We start from the raw sequence: 21,758 nt of genomic DNA on the forward strand, positions 1-21,758 counted from the left end.
TTCCAAAGGCTTTTTTTCAATATACACTTTTTCACACACAGAGTAGTGCACAAGAGTTCCCACTACTCCGTCAGCACTCAGCTCCTGGTCTCAACCATTTTAACTTTAGCTGTTCTTCTCAGTGTTTAGCAGTATCTCGTTGTGGTTTTAATTTGCATTTCCTTGGTAACTAATGAGACTGAGCACTTTTCCAGTTATTGGCCATTTGGATATTCTCTTTTGTGAAGTGCCTATTTGAGTCTCTTGTCCATTTCTCTAACTGGGCTTTCTGTGTTTTTCTTAATGAGTTTTAGGAGTTAGGAGTTCTTTATTTTCTATGGTACTGGTTCTCAGACTTCAGAATGCACCAGAATCATCCTTAGGCCTTGTTAAGACAGACAACTGGTCCCTACCACCAGTGTTTCTGATTCAGTAGATATGGGGTGAGACACAAGAAAGTGCATTTCTAACAAGTTCCCAGGTGATGCTGATACTGCTGGCCTAGTGACCACACTGTGACAACACATGTCCTACAGGCGTTTTAAATGTAGCAGCAACAGATGTTTCTTGTTAGTTTAGGGCAAAACCCCCCCCCCAAAACTTCAACAATTGGTTCAAGCTTGGGACATAAGCTAATACTTTCCCTTTATGGAAGGGGTACGACTGGGATTACTTCAGTAGCAACTGTTTAAATCTGTCTGACACCCTCCTCTCTGCATAGAGTATCGGGTTTACCTACTTAGCCAAGAAACCAGTTGATAATAGATATTTTATTATCTCAGGGAAACTCACTGGCTTTCAACAGCAAGGACATGAGTCAGTTATACCGCTAAAAACAAAAATACAGATCTCTGGAGATGAAACCATTTATTTCAATTGAATTGTGTTTCATTAAAAAACTCTACAATGACATTAAAAAAGAAATAAAATAGAAACATATTTAACTGCCTTTAAAGACCAAATAAACACATATATATTTCAAATATTTCCACTGTTTTAACAAACCTCAATATTATCCTTGTTGTCATGTTAGGCTCCTGAAATAAGAACCATGACTACTACACAATTTACTGGACTAAACATTAACCATATTATTTCTAAATACAAACTGCACTCAGTGTATTTTGGTAGGTTGCTGAGTATGTGGTTTTTAAGGCTTAATTCTATGAGACATCTGTTTCTCTCTGTTAAAGAATCCAAAAACCGGCTATCAGAAGGCATATACATGTGTGTGTGTGTGTGTGTGTGTGTGTGTGTGTGTATAAATATATAAACATATATTCCATTTGAGGGCGGTTATGCCTTATTCTGAGAGTACACGTAAAACCAGGACAGTAAAAACTTTAGTAACTTGAACACACCACATCATAGCCACCACCATCAAGAAAAGCTAAGGACCCATAGTTCACACAAAGTACAGCAGGCCCTAGGAAGTATTGTGGTTTGTTGATCTCCTAATCAGAAAGAGCTAAACCAAGTACAGATAGTGGTCAGAAGCAAACTAACCTAGGCGGGCTCAGGAAAGTGAACCTTCTTGACGCCTCCTGAGAACATACTGTATAAATACAGTCAATTATGCAACGTCTTTCTGTTTTTCTCACCAAGTCAGGAGAGCCCATGCATGTGAGTAAGAAAGGATTTCAATGACGGGCAAAGCAAAATCCTCATGTCAGCAGAGGGTCAACCGTCAACTGACGGTCAATTGAGGGTCAGTTACAGTTAGCAGCACGGCCTCTTTGAAAGTATCACCAAGCTGAGTCTAAAACTGCAACAGATATCATGTAGGAGCCACGAAATCTAGAAGACGATCAAGAATAACACGTGTCCATCATTATCAAATCCCCTAGAAGGGCTCCTATTTTCTGAAAGCATTTTCTCTTCCATTTCTTTTAGAAAATATAATTAAATACTGACCTTCTGTATTTTAACCATTTATCTTTTTTGGGGGGGGCCTCTCCTACTATAATGCCACTTAAACTAAAGTATATTTTTTGTTTTTCCTATTAGTTTTTTCTGTACTAGTTTAGCCAGAGGTTTTGGGCAGGGAATAGTGGATCCTACTTATGTTAAAGAAAGTGGTAAGGCAAAATGATAACTTCCACAGTCTTCAAGTAAATAGAAGCCCTGATATAATTGGAAAGTAATATGTAATTTGGGGGCAGTAAAAAACATCTATGACAACTTTGTCTTATACCGTAGAAAATGTGCTTTGGCTCTGGAGTCTCTTTAAGGCACAAAACCTGGTAAACAGCTTTTATTGGTGGCCTGTACCTCTGATTTAGATAAGACAAAAAATACTATAACGTATAAATAACAACAATAAATCATTTTGGTAGAGCTTGAAATCACTGGGTGAAGTGGAGGAAAAAAATTCAAATAGACTAACAACTTGTATGTAAATATTTGTTGCTGGTGTAAAAAAAAAAAAGTAAAATATAGTTTACACAGTGCAAAGACTATTGGAAAAATGTCTTTGGAATAGACTTGACCTCATGGTAGAATCACAGTGCTGTCTCAAAAACTGTTAAGGCTGAGGGCTGTCCATTGGAAGCGTTCATAACCACATGCCCATTGTGAGTAATTTCTGGATAATTCCTTTTGAAGTACACCTGAAAAAAAAGAATACAGGTATAAAAACATGTTTAAAAGTTTTAAAGTCCTCCTCCCTAAAGCAACGCATTTCTTTTCTTTTTAAAAAAATTTATTTATTTATTTATTTTTGGCCGCATTGGGTCTTCGTTGCTGCTCGCTGACTTTCTCTAGCTGCGGTGTGCGGGGGCTACTCTTTGTTGTGGTGCGCGGGCTTCTCACTGCGGTGGCTTCTCTTGTTGCGGAGCATGGGCTCTAGGTGTGTGGGCTTCAGTAGTTGTGGCCTTGGGCTCAGTAGCTGTGGCTCGTGGGCTCTAGAGCACAGGCTCAGTAGTTGTTGCACACGGACTTAGTTGCTCTGTGGCATGTGGGATCTTCCCGGACCAGGGCTCAAACCCCTGTCCCCTGGATTGCCAGGCGGATTCTTAACCACTGTGCCGCCGGGGAAGCCCCAAGCAGCGCATTTCTGTGTCCACTTTTCATGTGAAGCAATCCCATCACTAGTGGAGGAACAATTGAAAAAACCAGGGACGTATTTATTCTGTGGAGGAAGTAGCCCCATTAAAACCCTCAGTGGGGCTGGGCCTAATGCCAAACAACCTGTAGATCCACTTGAGTTCTGATCATTCTGATTCACAGATAATGCTTTATCACTACATTAAATTGATAAGTGAAATCATTTTACTGACTCAAAGCCTGGCGATAAATTAAAAACAGGGTGACAAAGAGGCTGGGAAATCTAGCGTCTGCATGAGGGTTTCTCATTTTCACACAGAAAATGAGCACAATAGATTTGGATGTTAATATCAGGTTGCAATCCCTATATTTTATAAACTCTGATGACAAGCATTGAAACGCTGGCATATATGTATGAAATATCCTGGCATTTAATTTGTGCGGCAAAGCAGTTATAGGGCCTATAGAAATGTGATCTGTGGATAGTGGGATATAAGAATGAAAAGAGAATCAGAAGCTTTAACAATGACTCAACCAAGCAACTTCTCTAAAATGGAAGATGATACCAAATAATAGGACAGGTCTTTGCCAAGCCTTTGAGTTCTTGAATTCTACCAATTTCTAGCTGAACTGGAAGAGATACAGGTTTTCTGATAAATGTATAATCAGAACACAATGGAAATGAAATGCTGTCAAGATTCTCTGTTCCACAATCATCAGTTTTTAGTAGCTGTATCGTATCTCAGTTCCTTGACAGATGCACAGAACAAAATGAAATAATGTCAAGACTTGTGAGCTCTTATCTCTAAATGTGTTTGGGTGAAAAAGGACTTCAAAAGTAATTTCTTTTTCCTCCAAAGAAGAATGTGAAAAGTTTTGTTTGAGTCTTTAAAACAGAAAATGTACCATCTATCTGAGGCTTGCTCATGTCACGTGCTGGGGTGCTTAGTCATACGAGCTCAGATCTATTTTACAAAACCTGACTCCAATTACATTTGTGGGTGCTGTCCACAAAGTTATCATGAGAGATAGTGGACATCACATATGAAATGGAAAAGCTCTGAGACACCTACCTTCATATTCTGTGTACTTTCTTTTTCTCTTATTGCTTGCATACTTACTACCCCCAAAACAGCACTACATATGAAATGCTGTATATTAAAATGTCCCTTAAAAGGAGAAAAATAAGAATTTCTCCAAGAATGCTTGGATCCCACTGGATGAAATTCGAGGTTATTTCCATTATAATGATAATGCAAGGATTTAAAAATAAATCTTTTGGGGGGGGGCTAATCGCATTTCATCCCCCTCCTCAATTTTTTTTAAATAGCCATACTTGTGAGGTTATGTATTTATATACTCTGTTAGTGAAAGTAAAAATAGCCAGAAGAACAGAAGGGAATTCATTTCATTTCCTACTGCTTGACAGCCACCCCTCCCCCATCGACCTGGTTCCTTTCTCCATACCCCTTTCTCAATGTAATTTTTTATTAAAAATTTTTTATTATTAGCAATTTTTAACCAAAATGGTCTTCATTTCATGGTCTGAAATACTTGGAACTGAATAATGAAAATGAGCTTCCTGTGTATAAAATCCTTGATTTGACCTTTCTTTTCCTCATCTGTTGCCATGGTGTAGACCACACTCTGGCTGACAGCACAAGTGAGAGAAGGCATTTTTTTCACAGGGCGGGTTATGAAGGGAGTTGAGATGACTGAACGCCTGTTAGCAGAGTCCTTGTGGATGGGTTGAGCCTGGAGAGGCCCAAACTCACCTCTCTCTCCTGGGACCACTGCTGACCTTGGAAAAATCACTTAAGCTCTCCCTGCACCAGCTGCCTCATTTGTGAAAGGAGACAATGACTTACCTCATAGGAACTAATTGATGGCTACAAACTGCAGGTTGAAAACACGCTGAGCTAAGTGTTGGGTGTGATTATGATGCTGCTCAGAGACGTGGCCCCTTAAGTCCACGGAAAGCAGCAGCGTCAGTCAGCTTGAATGATGAAAACAAAACATCTAGGAGGCCCTTTTGTGAATCTTTTGATTTTTACCTCTACAGAAGCGCAGGGTCGCAATTACTACACATTTTATTCAGTAAATATAGTAACCCGGGAGGCAGAAAAGAGTTAAACGATTACTAACACTTTCTAACCTGTGACTTTGAGAAGTTCCTTAGGCCCTTCTGCCTCAGTTTCTCCATCTGAGGGATAATACTACCAGCTCAGAATGGTTTTAATGAGGATTAAAAGAGACAATGCCAAAGAAGTTCAAATTCTGGCCAAGCAGAACATAAGACCAGTGAGTGCTGGGTTTGAGCCTTTTCCTGTCCTTTGGGTTTAGTTCATTATAGTTCCTCCAATGTAGGTTGAAACTAAGTTTAGTATTTAAACTCCAACTTGTAAACAAAGCCACCATGATGGAATTAGATCTTGGTAAAAGCAACAGAGCAATAAACGCTCCCCTGCACGGATGAAGGCCGGCGATCGATGGTTCAATATACATAGAATTAGGGTTCAAGAATCTGTCCATTCATGCTCCCTGAACCGCACGGCCCTAGTTCAATCCCAGTAACCCTCAAACTCCTCATCTTTAAAGCAGGTCTAACTTTGGGGACATACTGACACAGGTATATTATCAAAGTTAAAGAGTGCTGGAGAGTTAGAGACGATTTCTCCTTTTAACTTAACGGAATATTGGATTTTTTTCTCCCCTTATCCTCTCAGAAATCACTCTCAACAGCAAGGATAGTGGGAGATTAGAAAGTAAACCCAGGGCTTCCCTGGTGGCACAGTGGTTGAGAATCCGCCTGCCAATGCAGGGGACACGGGTTCATGCCGTGGTCCGGGAAGATCCCACATGCCGCAGAGCGGCTAGGCCCGTGAGCTATGGCTGAGCCTGAACGTCCGGAGCCTGTGCTCCACAACGGGAGAGGCCACAATAGTGAGAGGCCCACGTACCGCAAAAAAAGTAAGCCCAATATTTGATGAAATCAGATATCATTTGAAATCACAACTGACAAAATATCTAGATAGACTGCCTTATGCAACTGGATCCAACGGATCCAACTGGATCCAACAAAAACAAAAAACAAAACAAAACAAAAAGTAAGCCCAATATTTGATGAAGTCAGGAAGCATTTGAAATCACAACTGACAAAATATCTAGATGGACTGCCTTATGCAACTGGATCCAGCAAGACAGAGAGAAAGTAACTAAAGAGAGCAGATCTCAGCAATCATGGGAGAGCACAGCTCTCCAACTAACTAGCAAATTCTAAGGTGTCCATGAGGAATCACATAGAATCACCATCTTTGCCTAAAGCATGTATACTGGTAAGGTCCTAGGACAAGAGACATTCTGAAATGCAAGCAGCATTGTAACTGCCCATGTCTGCAGGCTAGGGAGGAGTCCAGGCTAAATGAATATGTATTATCAATTTCTCTCTCTCTTACACACACACACACACACACACTCACACACACACACACACACTCTCTCTCTCTCTCTCTCTCTCTCTCTCACTCACTGTCTTTCTCTGGATCATGGGGAATGCTTCTATGTTAAGCAGAGGGATTTCCCTTTAGTCTGAAATGACGTGCTAACCACAACTATCTAGCAAATACATGGTCTTAAAAAAACGAAATTAAAAAGTGAGTAGTCGGAATAATAATAAATAAAAAAGTAATACAGAATTTGTAAAACACAAACAAAAAATGAGGAAAAGAAACAGGATAAGCACATGATGGATGAGAGAAATAATCACTGAACAGGTGACAATTACGAAAAACATAATATTACATATTTAAAGACCATGTAGAACAATCACCAACCCGTGGAGACGGAGATCTGAGCGTTCAGGAAAACACGGCACAGCGACACAAGATGAAACAGGAGCCGACAGATGCCAAAGTGAAAAGGAAGATAAAAACGAAAACATCAAAGAAATGACAGCGCTGAAGGCTGCAAAGATTGGTCACTACCGAACAAACAACAGGAGCCACGGAGGACAGAGCTGAAAAGGCAAGTCTAATAAGGACAAGTTAACGAAAAGCCTAAAAAGGTTAAGGAGATAATAGCTTCATGAAACAAAGGACAATATATACAGTATAGATATTTGTAAAGAGAATCCAATCAACTAAAACAAATTCAAAGGTATGATTCAAATAAACTCCCTAAAATAAAAGACTAGAAGCTAGTGACCAAGGGTCTGGGATGTTCTAGGAAACACAAATGACTTTCAAGACAGAAAAAGGATCCTCTGAGTGAGTATCCAGGAAAGATCAAGTTATGTCCATGTGGCCTTAGACTCCTACACGTGAATAAACAATGCTGGAAGACCTTATAGCAAAGATTACAACACAGTAAGTGAAAGGACATGTGATCCAAGAATATTATAACCAGAAATATAAACTGGTGATGTAGCAGAAAAATACTTCATACAGGTGACCCTTGAGCAATGTAGGGGTTATGGACCCTCCACATAGTTGAAAATCCAAGTATAGCTTTACAGTTGCTCCTTCATATTCACAGTTTCACATCATGCATTCAACCAACTGCAGATCATGTAGTATTATAGTACATATTTACTGGAAAAAAAACATATAAGTGGACTCCTGCAATTCAAATCCCTGTTGTTCAAGGGTCAACTCTATAGACAGTAAGTTGGGGATTCTTAACTCCAATGACCCTCCTTTATGATGGTATAGAGATTTGTTTTCAACCTTTCATTTGTACTGCCACCCACAATAGTAAATACACTTAACTTGACTTTGAGTCTCAGTACAGATTCACAATCTGTATCTATATTTAACTATCCTGAAAGGAGTTTCATGAAATATTTACTATTACTATGAAAGATACATTGCTCCTTTTCTTCTATTCCATTCTTTTCTTTTTCATTTCTTAAAGCATGCTGGTCATGACTGATTAAATGGATTTCTCAGCCCTACTAGTGAATCAAACCCCTAAGGTGTAAAAACACAACATCAGAGGACAAATTTTAGCCAACTAAGAGATGGAAAAAGTATCATTTAATACAAGTAAGTAAAATAATAGAGGTTTAAGGATTTTTAAAGATATGAAGATAAACAGTAGAAGAAAAACAATTAAAATCTGATGGGACAAGGGGGAGAGGGAAGATAGGACATCATTGTTCACAATGGGGAGCCAAAAATAAGAAAGTATTCTTAGAGGAAATGAAAGGAACATACATAAAACAATGAGCAAAGAAACACAAATTACAGGCTAAAAAAAAATTTTAAAAAAAGAGCACTAAAAACTGACAGTATAACACGACTGAACTAAGATAAAACGTAACTATAATCTCAATAAATGTAAATGGCCTAAACTCATATATTTGGGGGGGTGCCTCACATGCTAAGATTAAATCTCAGAGCTAAACCTAACTACATGCCATTGCAAGAGACGTATCTGTAATCTGCTATTAAAAGATAATCGGAGGAATCCCCTGGTGGTCCAGTGGTAGAGAATCCATCTTGCAATGCAGGGGACACCAGTTCGATCCCTGGTCACACAACTAAGCCTGCGTGCCACAACTACAGAGCCCATGCACTCTGGAGCCCACACGTCACAACTAGAGAGAAGCCTGCACACACACCACAATGAAGCAAAGAGCCCACGTGTCACAGTACAAGATCCCGCATGCCACAGCTAACACCCAACGTAGCCAATAAATAAATAAATATTTTTTAAAAAAAGAAAAAAAGAAAAAAAGACCATCAAAGAGTGGGACTTCCCTAGTGGTCCAGAGGAGGTTAAGACTCTGCGCTTCCACTGAAGGGGGAGTGGATTTAATCCTTGGTCAGGGAACTAAGATCCCACATGCCCCACAGCATGGCCAAAACAAAAACAAAAACAGACAGTCAAAGACATACCAGGCAAATGAAAACAAGGTGAAAAGGGGGACTCAATTTAATTATGAACCATATTGGATTTAGGGCCAAGACCATTAAATGAATCAATGAAAGGCACTTTAAAATAGTAGAAAATATAATTCATACTGATAACAAAAGTCAAGAATATATTTGTGCACTGAAAAAAACCATATCATCGAAATTATAACAACCAAAGAAAGCAAGAAGTACAAAGTGAAACTTGGTAGCATGAGACTAATTCACCTAGTCCAAGTTACATTAAACGGACCAAAATAAATAAGGATAGAGAAGAACTAAATAATGTAATTAAATAGATCTAATTAAAAATGAAGCTCTATAACTTAAACAGACAATAGCCCATCTTTTTAAATACCCACAGAACACTCACAAAAATTGCCTATTTACCAGAACACACAAGAAGTATTAAGAAATATTGTTTCTTGGAGGAAACAGGACAGACAACATTTTTTGGTCATAAGGTACTGAGACTGATGAGGAAAACAGAAACAAATAAACATAAAAAAACTCCAACCCTCAGGAGGTTTTAAAGATATCCTTCTCAAATAATTTGTGGACCAAAGAGGAAATGAAAACCAAAATCACAGAATCTATACAAAAAACCGAACTATGATGAAAGCACTACACACCAGAACCTATAGGATATATCTAAAACAGTATTCAGAGAAAAGTTCACAGCCTTGAAATATTTATATTAATAAATAAGAAAAAATAAAAACAAATGCATTCAGGAAGTAAGCAACAATAAAATAAACCAAAGAAAGAAAGATAATAGAAGGTGATAAATTATAAAAAAGAATACAAATAGTAAGTGAACTAGAGAGCTCCTCTTGTGGGGAAATAAACATAAAACTGTAACAATTAATTAGAAGGGAAAATGAGGAGCAGGGAATGGAGAAAGCATAAATACGATGTAGCCATTAAACAGAATGAGATAACTATGCACATAGATATAATATTCAATGAAAAAAGTAAGGAAGAGTTATCGTTTGTGCTTAAAAACAGGAAGGCCACATCGGCACAAATTATTACTGAAGCACAGAACGTGTCAGGAGAATAGACAAAGATGGTGCTGGAGCTCCACCCCGGGGGAGGAGCTGTGTAATGACAGGAATGGTAAAGTGACTTAAATTTCATTTATAAAATTTTAAAACCTATTCTAAAAAAGTAAAGTTTTTTGAGTTTTGTAGCATTAGACACATCATTTCTTTAAGAACTGCTTATTAAAAATAAAATTTAATTATTTAGAGTCTCTAATGCTACTTAGAAGAACTGTGGGGTACATTTTCTTATCGGGAGATAAAGGTTGAATCTATAGCCTGAAAAAAAAATGATGCCACTTTTATCTTATAAAATGCTCAATATTCACAAAGCACTCTCTCATCTGATTCTTGTAATAAGTGCAAAGGAGCCGGGCACAGTGCTGCAACCCCTGCACTACATACAGGTGAGGACCCTGAGACTCAGAGACCTTGGGCAACATAAGAGGTCACGAGGTTGCTAAGTGCCTCCTGCACTATTCAAACCAGTCCAGGGTCCTAGATCTAGGATATTAGGATTTCATAATTTTGGGGTTGTATCTAGTGATAAAACGAATAGATAAAATGAAACCTCTGTTACACACTGGCAACAAAGAAAGTTCAAAAAAGCCTCAATCAGGTCTGCTTCATCACAGAAGAAAATGAATGATAGGCATTTATCCTTTGTTATGGGATGAACTGTGTCCCCTCCAATTTTTTTTTTTTTTTTGTCTGTGTTGGATCTTTGTTGCTGCACGTGGGCTTTCTCTAGTTGTGGCGAGCGGGGGCTACTCTTAGTTGCGGTGCACGGGCTTCTCATTGCGGTGGCTTCTCTTGTTGCGGAGCACGGGCTCTAGGCGTTCGGGCTTCAGTAGCTGCGGCACGCGGGCTCGGCAGTTGTGGCGCACGGGCTTAGTTGCTCCGCGGCATGTGGGATCTCCCCGGACCAGGGCTCGAACACGTGTCCCCTGCATCGGCAGGCGGATTCTTAACCACGGTGCCACCAGTGGTGGCCACCAGGGAAGCCCCCCCTCCAATTTTATATGTTCAAGTCCTAAACCCACCAGTTGTCCAGAATGTGACTGTATTTGGAGATAGGGTCTTTATAAAGGTGATTCAGTTAAAATGAAGTCATATAAGTGGCCCCTAACCTAATATGACTGGAGTCCTTATAAGAAGAGGCGATTAGGACACAGGCACACACAGACGAAAGATCACGTTTCTTTCTTTTTTCTCTTTCAAAGAGAAAAAAACGGCATCTACAAGCCAAGGAGAGAGGCCTCAGAGAAATCAATCCTGCCTATACCTTGACCTCAGACTTCCAGTCTCCAGGGCTGTGAGAAAATCAGTTTCTGTTAAGGTGCCTACTCTGTGGTACTTTGTATGGCAGCCCTAGCAAACTAATGTACCCTTCAGCTTTATGTATCTGAAGGTACTTTCTCTATTTCATGGATCATCTAAAAGGGTCAATCAGACAGTGACTCAGCTTGCGTGCACCATTTTCAGAGAATCAACTACGTAGTCAAGAAAACATGACTTGGATGCAAGTTTTCGCACATGTTGAGTTTTCTTTTCAAATGAATGAATTCTGTTCTGTTAAGAGTGAAAAGCTTGTTGACTTAGGCTAATCCTCCCAGTGTTACAGCTCTGAACGATGCTCTGAATGATATCTGATGCGTGCACATTTAAAAAACTGACAATCTGACAGCTTGTTCTCCTAAGAGGATCAAGCATATGTAGAAATAATGTCAAGAAGGTACTCAACTGAGATGAGAATCAGGATATGTTATTCTGTTATGTCTTTCCAAAGAAGTGACCTGAGCCAGTGGCAGGACTGAAATCCAAGAGTGATGTTCTGTCTCCCTGTGAACTTGGGTGACTGGCCCCGCCTTGGCCACCACATGAAAGGAGCAGCGTTCTCAGGCTCAACACAGAGCAGAGTACCTAGGGTGGAACTCAGCCTCCCCCACCTAGTCACCCCCTGCGCTCCCTGGACCAGCTCTGACCTTAGGTGAGCCCTGGACCCAGTCTCCTCATCCATGACGGGAGATAAAAAGGGACTGTGATGAGGATTAAGTGCAATCATACATGTGACAAGTATATAAAATAAATTATAAAGAACTACACAAATGTAACTTACCACTGATATTGTTTAAGTACATGCAGGATTACTAGACCAGGAATCACAAGATATCTAATTCTATGACCTATGTCTATTTTTCTATGTACGTTATACTTGATTTAAAACATTTATTGGAGGAAAAGATTTCTAATCCTGTGTCTGCATTATCACTACTTGTATATATACGGACACTTCCGTCTAAGGGGGGCTTTAGCTTCCTTACCTGTAAAATGAGGGTGTTGAACTTATGTTATGTACCTACCTAAAAATGCTGTGATCTATTTCTCATTGCTCAATGTCTGATAATAAATAATCATTACATATTTTTTAAGTGGAGACTTTTGACTCATACGTGAGGACACATGTGTCTGATGTGAAATGCCTAAGGTCAAAGAAAAAAAGAGTTTGTGAGATTCCTGGCTGTTCTGTGACTAGGTTATATAGGGAATCCCAAATAATTATTGGATGTTAGGAGGGAAGCTCTGACTGGGAGACACTCTGGCGGATGAAAGCGCTCTGTGAATTTCATGCATTAAAAGATATAGGGCTCCAAGTGCAACTTCTCTATATTTACATACAATATAAGTACTTATGAAAAGTTCAGAATACAATCTTCCGTGATCCCTGAACTCTTCAGCCAGCTCTGTGACCCAGCACAATTTCCTACATTATGAACAGTGGAAGGTACTGCTCTTCATTTCTAAGGCGGAAGAATGAGATAAAACAATGACAGAGAATTCAGGCCACATTTCAGATAAATGTTTCATATAGAATTAGATACTGGGACATGTTTTCTTTTCCCTTTTTTTGTTTTGTTTTGTTTGTTTGCTTGTTTAGGTTGTGGCACATGGGATCTTCGTTGTGGCATGCAGACTCTTAGCTGCGGCATGCACCCTAGGCTTCTTAGTTGTGGCATTCGGACTTCTTAGTTGCAGCATGCGTGTGGGATCTAGTTTCCCAACCAGGGATCAAACCTGGTCGGCCCCTGCAGGCCGTTCCCGGGCCCCCTGCATTGGGAACGCAGAGTCTTACCCACTGGACCACCAGGGAAGTCCTGCAACTGGCAATTATTGAATACAGTATTCTGGATATGCCTATGATGTCAAATTGGTTAATTGATTATTCAGATCTTCTGTATCCTGACCTAGTTTTCTTCTTGCTCTATTAATATGATAGAAAGTTGTTTTAATACCTCCCACTGGTTGTGGATTTTTCTATTTCCCCTTGTGGCTTTATCCATTTTTGCCCTTCTTTTTTAAAAAATAAGCTATTTTACTATTTTGAAGTCTTACGATGGGAGCATACAAATTTCTAATTCTATCTCTTGTTGGTAACATTATGGGACGTTTTCTTTAAGAGATATTTTAAATACTGAAAGAGTAATTTTATTCAACTTACAAGTGAAAATCTGGGAAATGCAGAAAAGTATAAAGAAGGAAAAATGCACCCATAACTTAACACCCGGAGGTAAAGTTTTTTTTTTTTTTTTTTTTTGGTGGTACGCGGGCCTCTCACTGTTGTGGCCTCTCCTGTTGCAGAGCACAGGCTCCGGACGCGCAGGCTCAGCGGCCACGGCTCACGGGCCCAGTCGCTCTGCGGCATGTGGGATCCTGGGCACGAACCCGTGTCCCCTGCATCAGCAGGCGGACTCTCAACCACTGCGCCACCAGGGAAGCCCGGAGGTAAAGTTTTGACAGAAAGCCTCACGACATACATTCCGAGGCCTCAACCCACCCCAACCCGCCCATCGAAAAGGGCAAGAACAGCAGACTTTCCTTCTCGCCCTCTATCCTTCCATCAGTCCCACTCCTACCTTATTCCAGAGAGAATTACAGCTGGCTGCATGACAGTGGCTAAGTCCCTTACCAGACCTCAGTTACCACATTTGTACTATGAGATACTACCACCTCAGCTTTGTTAGAAAGATACCACGCGACCTGAATGCTACTCATCGAGCACCTTTCTCACACCAGGTACAGTGCTTAGTGCTTCCACACACCTCATCTGTGAAAATGCTTTGTAAACCTTCAAGCACCATTCAGACTACAGTGTTAGGTGTTACTGTGAGTTCTTGATTTGTCCTGATGACCATTTCATCTTCTAGAAAGAAGAGGAAGCATAGGGAGGCAACCAGACCTCATTCTAAACAAAGAAGGATTAGGGAGAAAGTGACAGTACCATGTAGGAGTTTTCTTTACAGTTAGAAGCCAGAAGAGAGCTACACCTTTCCCTGGTAGATCTTTCTAGACCCAATTCATAACATCCCACTCCAATTCTTCTTCTCAAACTCTCCAATTTCCTGGATGTTCCCTGACAGCATTTGCATCATAAATGTGCTAAGCACCAATCGTAAGAATGTAAAGGGTCTGCAGAATGAGTGTTCTGTGCTCTATGAGATCTGACTCCAGAGTCCAAACATGTGGAAGCTCCAGTCCAAAATCTCTCCCTCGTGCGCGTGTGTGTGCACACGTGAGCGCACACACGTCCTGCATCCCGCCCCCGCTGGTTCTGCAGATTCTCAGCAGACATGTCCTCCCCCTGCAATGTACTCTTAAGGTGCAGTCATGAAGCTTTGTCTCTGGAGGCTTATAATTGGAAAGGGCACAGTGCTTGTTACCAGACCCCTGGTGCCAGATCCTGAGGAGTGAACCCTGGAGACGAACCTTAATTACAACTCCCCGCAGCGGGCTCACCTGTTTTGCTATTTCAGTGACGGCAGCGGCCTCAGCCTTGCCCAGTTGTTGCACCATCTTGTAAAATAGGCTGTCTCTATTTTGTAGCAAAACATATGGCTCATCATATTCTTTCAGTCTCCCTGAATCCAAAACCTGTTAATCAGCAGAAAGAAGCCCATTAGCACACAATGTTTTGCAGTAACATATTATAACTCAGACAATATTTCCAAAAGGGGTAAGACAGTGAGAATAGAATCTATTTGGGTGGTAGGCCTGGCTGGTGTTTAAACGTTTGATTACCCCGTTTTACTAGGCAGACAAAGGCCTAACCCGACCTTTTATTATTATAATGTTATAGGAAGAAAATGAAAGTTTTAGACTATGATTAGGGGCACTCAGCAGTATGTGGCATTTTATATTCTGCCCAGGGCATTTGGGGTTGTTATCATTAGTTAGTGCTTTTAGCTCTCAGACTCTTGAGCTTTGAGGGCTATTTCTACAGATATACAGACCTGGGAAATTTCTTGATTCAAGGAAATCAAACTCAATTTAGCAAAAAATTAGGGTGATGTCATAGAATCTGATGGCAAACAGCAAATGAACTCCCGAGTTGGTTTCACAGAATCTGAGCAATTTTGGGGACACAAAGTAAATGCTTCCGGAATTTCCTTAGGGCCCTGGAATATTTCAGCTAAGTGGGGATAGAATCTTCTGCCAGAGAGGTTGAGGTGCTTCTTGAAGTTAGCTTTGGTAGTAGTTTATCCTCCTGAGAGTGAAAAGCTGGCAGTAAGAGCTGCTACCTAAACAGCTTTAGCAGAATCGCTCTGCACAGAAGAAAATCTCTAGAAATCCAATTTTCTCTTTGGATAAGTCTAAAGAAGCAATTAAGAAATTGAGCTCCAAATTCCAGTGATCACGGCCTGCACAGCACACGGGGGCAGCCCAATCTGAATTACCGAGGATCTGAATCTGTTTTCACAAATTATCTTTCCTTGCTTCTTGTTCTTTCTTCAGCTGCCTTCCTTTCACCCATTTTATTGCTCATTAATATGTCCACTAATTGGAAACTGAAAGGAAGAGGAAAGGGCTCTTAACTCTGCCTTTCTACTTATTAGTGGCTTTGGTTAATGGTTTCAGAGGGAAAAAAAGAATCTGAAATAATTGGCCCAAATGACATACCTAGGAAAACAGTTTTGATGTTAAGTGGTACTTAGTTCTTCATTTAGATCATATTTAGAGTAAATGTATCTTGAGAGAATATGATGAAACTCTAAGCAGGACACAGGCTGTTCTTCCACATCTAGGTATTAACAGTTAATTTGGTCCCAGGGTATTCAATCGGAAACATTTATTAACTCTCATAAAGGCTGTTTTCCTGTTAAACTTTTACTGCTAAGAATCACTGCTAACAGCAGCTCTCTCAAAAGAGTTTAAGAATAACTGAATCTGTTACATCCACATAAGTATTAAAACGTCGTATAATTTGGCCTGCCAATTTAGATGCCCTGAATGTGTAATTTTACTTATGCGTAGCATTATAGAGCATAACTATTCCTCCTGACGGTGAAGAAGAGAAAAATGCAATTTTAAAACATAGGTCTCTCTCATGCCAAAGACAAAGTAAATAATTATATCAAATTACTTCATACAACGAAGAATTTTACATTCTTCAAAAGCAACAACTTTTAAAAATCACCACTTCCGAGTTGGTGGAAATGAATTCTCTGACTATAAAGGCTTTATATATTTTTTAGGGGAAGTATTATTAATATTTGGTCCTTGTCCAACTTTCTACTTTATTTACTAAAATTTGAACGAATAGCAAATCTTTTCATTTTCTTTCATATTGTCTAAAATACATGATTCCACTGAGATGAGTAGTTCTCAGGATTGACTAATATCTAAGAAAGGCAAAGCCAGAAAAATATTAACACTCTCAAAAGACAATAGGATTGGGGCTTCCCTGGTGGCACAGTGGTTGAGAATCTGCCTGCTAATGCAGGGGACACGGGTTCGAGCCCTGGTCTGGGAGGATCCCACATGCCGCGGAGCGACTAGGCCCGTGAGCCACGACTACTGAGCCTGCGCGTCTGGAGCCTGTGCTCCGCAACAAGAGGCCGCGATAGTGAGAGGCCCGCGCACCGCGATGAAGAGTGGCCCCCGCTTGCCACAACTAGAGAAAGCCCTCACACAGAAATGAAGACGCAACACAGCAAAAATAAATTAATTAATTAATAAAAACTCCTACCCCCAACATCTTCTTTAAAAAAAATAAATAAATAAATAAATAAAAATATAAATAAATAAATAAATAAATAAATAAAAAAGACAATAGGATTAACAATATAAATGGCAGAAAGATCTATTTTGACCCTTATAAGCATTAGCAACGTAATGACTATGCATAAGGACAGTTTTCAAATTTTTTTTGTCGGGGGTGACAAATAGTTTCTGGTTTTCATTCATCTGGGAAAACATTACTAAAAAGAGGTCTGAGTTGAGGAAGAAAGGCAAAGAATATTAAACCGTAAGACTCTATAAACAGAAGAGGTGGAATCCAAGTTTCCTGGCCCTGGTGTTGGTTCTTCATCCTCCATTTCCTAAGAATTCTCTAACTGCAGACAGTGAAAATGTTGAACACAGGCAACAATATTGTTAGAGCAATTGCAGATTTTCACATGCTTCCTTTGCTCACACTTCTAGGGAGAATCCACAGTGATATGAAGACTGGAGTGTGCAGGGACTGGAGGGAAAAGCTGTGCTATTGGCTGAAGAGAAAACAGGTCACAAGCAACCAGCTCATCCTAAAAACTACAGGAAGAAGCCTTTAATGTAGAGATAGTTGTTGAGTCTTAGGAGGAAGAGGGTTTCTGATTTGTCTGTCTTGCTCCATTGTTTTGTGGCAACAGAGAAAGTAAGGAAGATTCCATTAGCTGTCATTATGACTCCATCATGTTTAATAAACTTAAAATTGAGAGAACATCTTTGCAAAATAGAATTTTTAGCCTGACACATTAATGGTGCTTAATGAACCCAAACTGGGTAAATCCATTTGGAGAGCCAACACATAAACATAGCTATTAATTAGGTTACAGTTGTTTCCCAACAAGCCTTTTGCTTAATTTACTTACAGTAAACAAAACCATATCCATCCGACTTTGTGCAGAAGTATTCACCAGTGCAACAAAATGTAATTATGACACCTTAAGCACTTGTAATTACATGACTTTATGGTGAAAACTCTGTTGGTTAGGCCCTTCATCTTCCCCAGCCACTCCCCGAGGCTGGCCGCCCACCCTCTGGAACACCAGGATTTGCCGCAGATTGACTTGTCTCTATGCCCTTAAAGCTTTAGGAACAGACCACCACTTGCTTTCTGAAAAGGAAACAGGAAGAGGCATCCCTCGCAGATTTTGGGGGTTCAGTTCCTGAACACCACAAAGATATGAATATCACAATAAACGGGTTCACATTTATTTTCTGGTTTCCCAGGGCATACAGAAGTTATGTTTATACTACATGGTAGCCTATCAAGTGTACAACAGCATTATGACTGAGAAAACAATATACACACCTTAATTTAAAAATACTTTATTGCTAAAAAACGCTAACCATCATCTGAGCCTTCAGCAAGTCGTAGTAGTAACATCAGAGAGCAGTGGTCACAGATCACCATAACAGATGTAATGATAGTGAAAACAGTGATTGTGAAATAGTGCTGAGAATGATCAAAATGTGACACAGAGACATGGAGTGAGCACATGTGTTGGAAAAATGGCACTGATAGACTTTCTTGCCTTAGGGTTGCCACAGACCATGTGCTTCACAGATGTTGTAAAAAATGCAACATCTGAGAAGCACAATTAAACAAGGTATGCCCATATTTCTAAATCAAGCAAGCAAAAAAAAAATTGCCACAAAAATCAAAGGTGTGGGAAAGAACACTATTTATGAGATTTTTGCAAAATTGAAAGCCAACTGGTAATCAGAAGCGTAAAAGGTTTACGCCTAGGGTGGATGGGACCACAGAGAACAATTCCCCAGCTCTGAAGCTAGGGGATGCACGTCTCGAGTCCCCTGAGGTCTAAGGAGTCAGCAACTGCAACCAGCTTGGACCAAGATGTAAACAAGTGGCCATGTTTACATTTCCTGGTGGGACCTCCCTGCAACATCACCGATAGATGACCTTGACCAGGGAGCCCTAAGCTGAAGGTCTCCCAACACCGGAGTGCAAAGGGCAGCTCCACGGTGAACGGCAAGGTCCACCACAGAAAACAATGTTGGTCATCGCAAAGGTGACAGGTTCCGCAGAGAACCCTTGCATTTCCCTTCTCCCAATGGACTCCTTCCCCATGCACTCAGATGATCAGGCCAGAAACCAGGATCGACTCCTCTCTCTTCCCTCAGATCCCACGTTCAATCCATCACACAGTCCACTTGGCTCCATTTTGTCGTCTAGCCCAAATCCAACCATCTCACCATTTCCACTACTACCACCTTAGTCTAAGCCACCAATATTAAAAGAGAGGGCAAAATTATAAGAGAGAGTGAAAACCGCATTTGGAGAACTGAAAGACCATCAATGTGGTTTTAGCTCTAAAGGAAAGAGCAGAGTGAGACAAAACTAGAAAGGTGGGGAGGGGCCGAGCTGTAAACCACTTTGTAAGACCATGTTAAGGATTTGTTCAGAAAAACGGAGAGAAAAATCTGAGATTATAGAAATTTACCAGAATATACTGGTCCATAAAGCATTAAACAAATGGACATATTTTGATAACGGCAACAAAGCTGATTGGCTAAGGTGATACAGATGTTCACACCTGTGGATCAAGTGCTGATGGGTAAGATTTAGGAGTGACCAGCTGACATGTCTGCAAATTCTGTCCCTTCTCACTGCTTCTTTAACCCATCATATATTAAACGGTGACAGTATTTCTAATAATTAGATAATCAAAGAAACCAGCTACCATAAATGCTGTGATACCAAAAACCAAAACTTAATCTCCAGGTTACATTTAGGAGCAATGATTAAATTCAGTGGATTCCCCAACTGAACCGGATGGAGATCAAGCCACCATTCTGCGGCTGCCTCGAAATACCGACAAAGGGCTTGAAATAGGTAAACTACACAGCATCGTTCATTTCTTGTGGAAGAAAGATGTTTTGAGGGACCGTCTGGAAAATACAATGCCGAGACGTGAGACCAACAAATCGAAAAGTAAAGAACAGAAACAAAAGGATACTTTTCCAATTAGCATTCAAGAACACAAAATGAGGGACTAAGGATGATCCATGCTAAACAATGTTCCTGGTTTCTAAGTGTCATTGTCCTACAATCTTGGAATGTCACCTGGTCCAGCACAGAAGACTGCCGGTGGGGCCTGCTTCCTACTGTGATGTCCTAGTCCAGATGACCAGACACACTGCTTGGAGCCCAGAGCAGCCCTTTGGTTGGGGATGCCCCACTCCTGTCGTCTGCCTCCCCAGAGCTCACTCCTGTGCATGTCCAGCTCGGGGGAGTGAGGCTAACGGTGCTGCTTCAGTGCTGACAGACTGGTCAGTTCCCCCACTGAGGATCCCACCTGAAAATGCACGTGAAGTAGGGTGGGAGGTGATATTCCAGAAACCGCCCAAGAAGTCAAAAGAGACACCTCCACTATCACTGGACACAAGGGACTTTGGGTATTACTGATCGTTTATTACTATCATCTGTTTAGTATGGACCATCAAAATCACTAGTTAACTGCATCTGTTGCCTCTTATGAATTGTGCAGGCTTTCTTTATCTATTTACTTCCTCACTAATCAGTATCACTGGATATAGTGGTACCTTGTGATAACAGTTATCATCTGTAAGATGAGTAATACCAGCTCATTGCCACAGGCTGGGGGTTAGCCTGAAAATAACTTGCATTCTTTTGGGCTTATTTGCAGTCAAAGGTTTTTCCTCTGACGGATGATTATCTTATCATTTTATAAAGCCACACCCTAAGATATATTGACACTCAACAAGCAACAGAGGGAAAGGACAAAGAGAGAGAAAGGAAGAAGAGAGAGAAAAGTAAAAGAGGGAGGGAGGAAGGAAGTAAAGCTAAATAAATAAACATTAAATTACTAAGAAAGACAGAGCCAATCAAATCTGGAAAGAAGACACTAGACAGATATACAGAGACCAAAGCTTGGAGGCAGCTATGTATGCAGTGCCCAGATCTATTGTGAAAGAGACTTGCTAGTTAGGTCTGCAGATCTCTCCTAGATAGTTGCTTCCTAACATTACCTACACAGTGTTCACTTTCATTCTCCCATGCCTCCAATTCCTATGTAGTAAAATTTCCAAAATTAAATCCGTTCTGTTGAAATACTTTCTTTTTCTCACTAGGCCTTTCTTCTCCTAGACTCCCCTCTGACAGGAAATCTTGTGAAAGTCCCAACAGCTGAGAAATTCTGCAACTTTACCCAACAACCTCTTGGCAGTCTAAATGAAAGGCTAATTTTTTGATTAAGGGAATCTAAAAATCTGAAAAAATAACTGATAAAGGAAAAATGACTGTGTTCTAGAACACTGAAATATGAAGCTGTGTCTTGGATTTGGAGTATTTTCGTGGTTGGCCATCTTAATGAAAAATAACATTTCAAATAAACTTTTAATATGAAAATATGAAATTACTGGATATATTATTTAATAGCACATTCTGAAAGTGTAGGTAAATACTTGAGTTACTGTCAGGAATGAGAGGAAAACTTAAGGGAAAATTAACTTATTGGAGGTTCCTATCACGTTTTCTAAGGAAGGATGCATTGACAAAGCCGAACATAAATGGGAATGACTAATTTTCCACAGGTGAGGGTCTTACCATTATCCTGTCGCTGTCAATAATGGTGTTCAATCTGTGTGCAATGGTTAGCACAGTGCACTGGGCAAATTTCTCGCGGATTTTTTTTTGTATTAACTCATCAGTTCTGGAAACAAAGAAGTTGAATTTAGTTCAGTAAAGACAGAAATA

The 21,758-nt window shown here is 40.2% G+C and overlaps 1 protein-coding gene across 3 annotated transcripts in view; it reads right to left on the minus strand.

Moving 5' to 3' along the window:
* Positions 1–831: 831 nt before the first annotated feature.
* ABCC4 (ATP binding cassette subfamily C member 4 (PEL blood group)) overlaps positions 832–21,758 on the minus strand; it is a 208,491-nt gene continuing 187,564 nt past the window's right edge. For all 3 annotated transcript variants that reach the window (XM_081214428.1, XM_081214429.1, XM_081214427.1), the window contains 3 exons: positions 21,609–21,714; positions 14,774–14,908; positions 832–2,588 (listed from right to left, as the gene is read on the minus strand). In XM_081214428.1, the coding sequence (XP_081070554.1) occupies positions 2,481–2,588; positions 14,774–14,908; positions 21,609–21,714 (349 nt within the window). In that variant the 3' untranslated portion in view covers positions 832–2,480. The remainder of the gene's footprint in view (positions 2,589–14,773; positions 14,909–21,608; positions 21,715–21,758) is intronic.

Source organism: Mesoplodon bidens (genome assembly GCF_964165515.1).
Source record: "Mesoplodon bidens genome assembly, chromosome: 17".
Taxonomy (NCBI): domain Eukaryota; kingdom Metazoa; phylum Chordata; class Mammalia; order Artiodactyla; family Ziphiidae; genus Mesoplodon; species Mesoplodon bidens.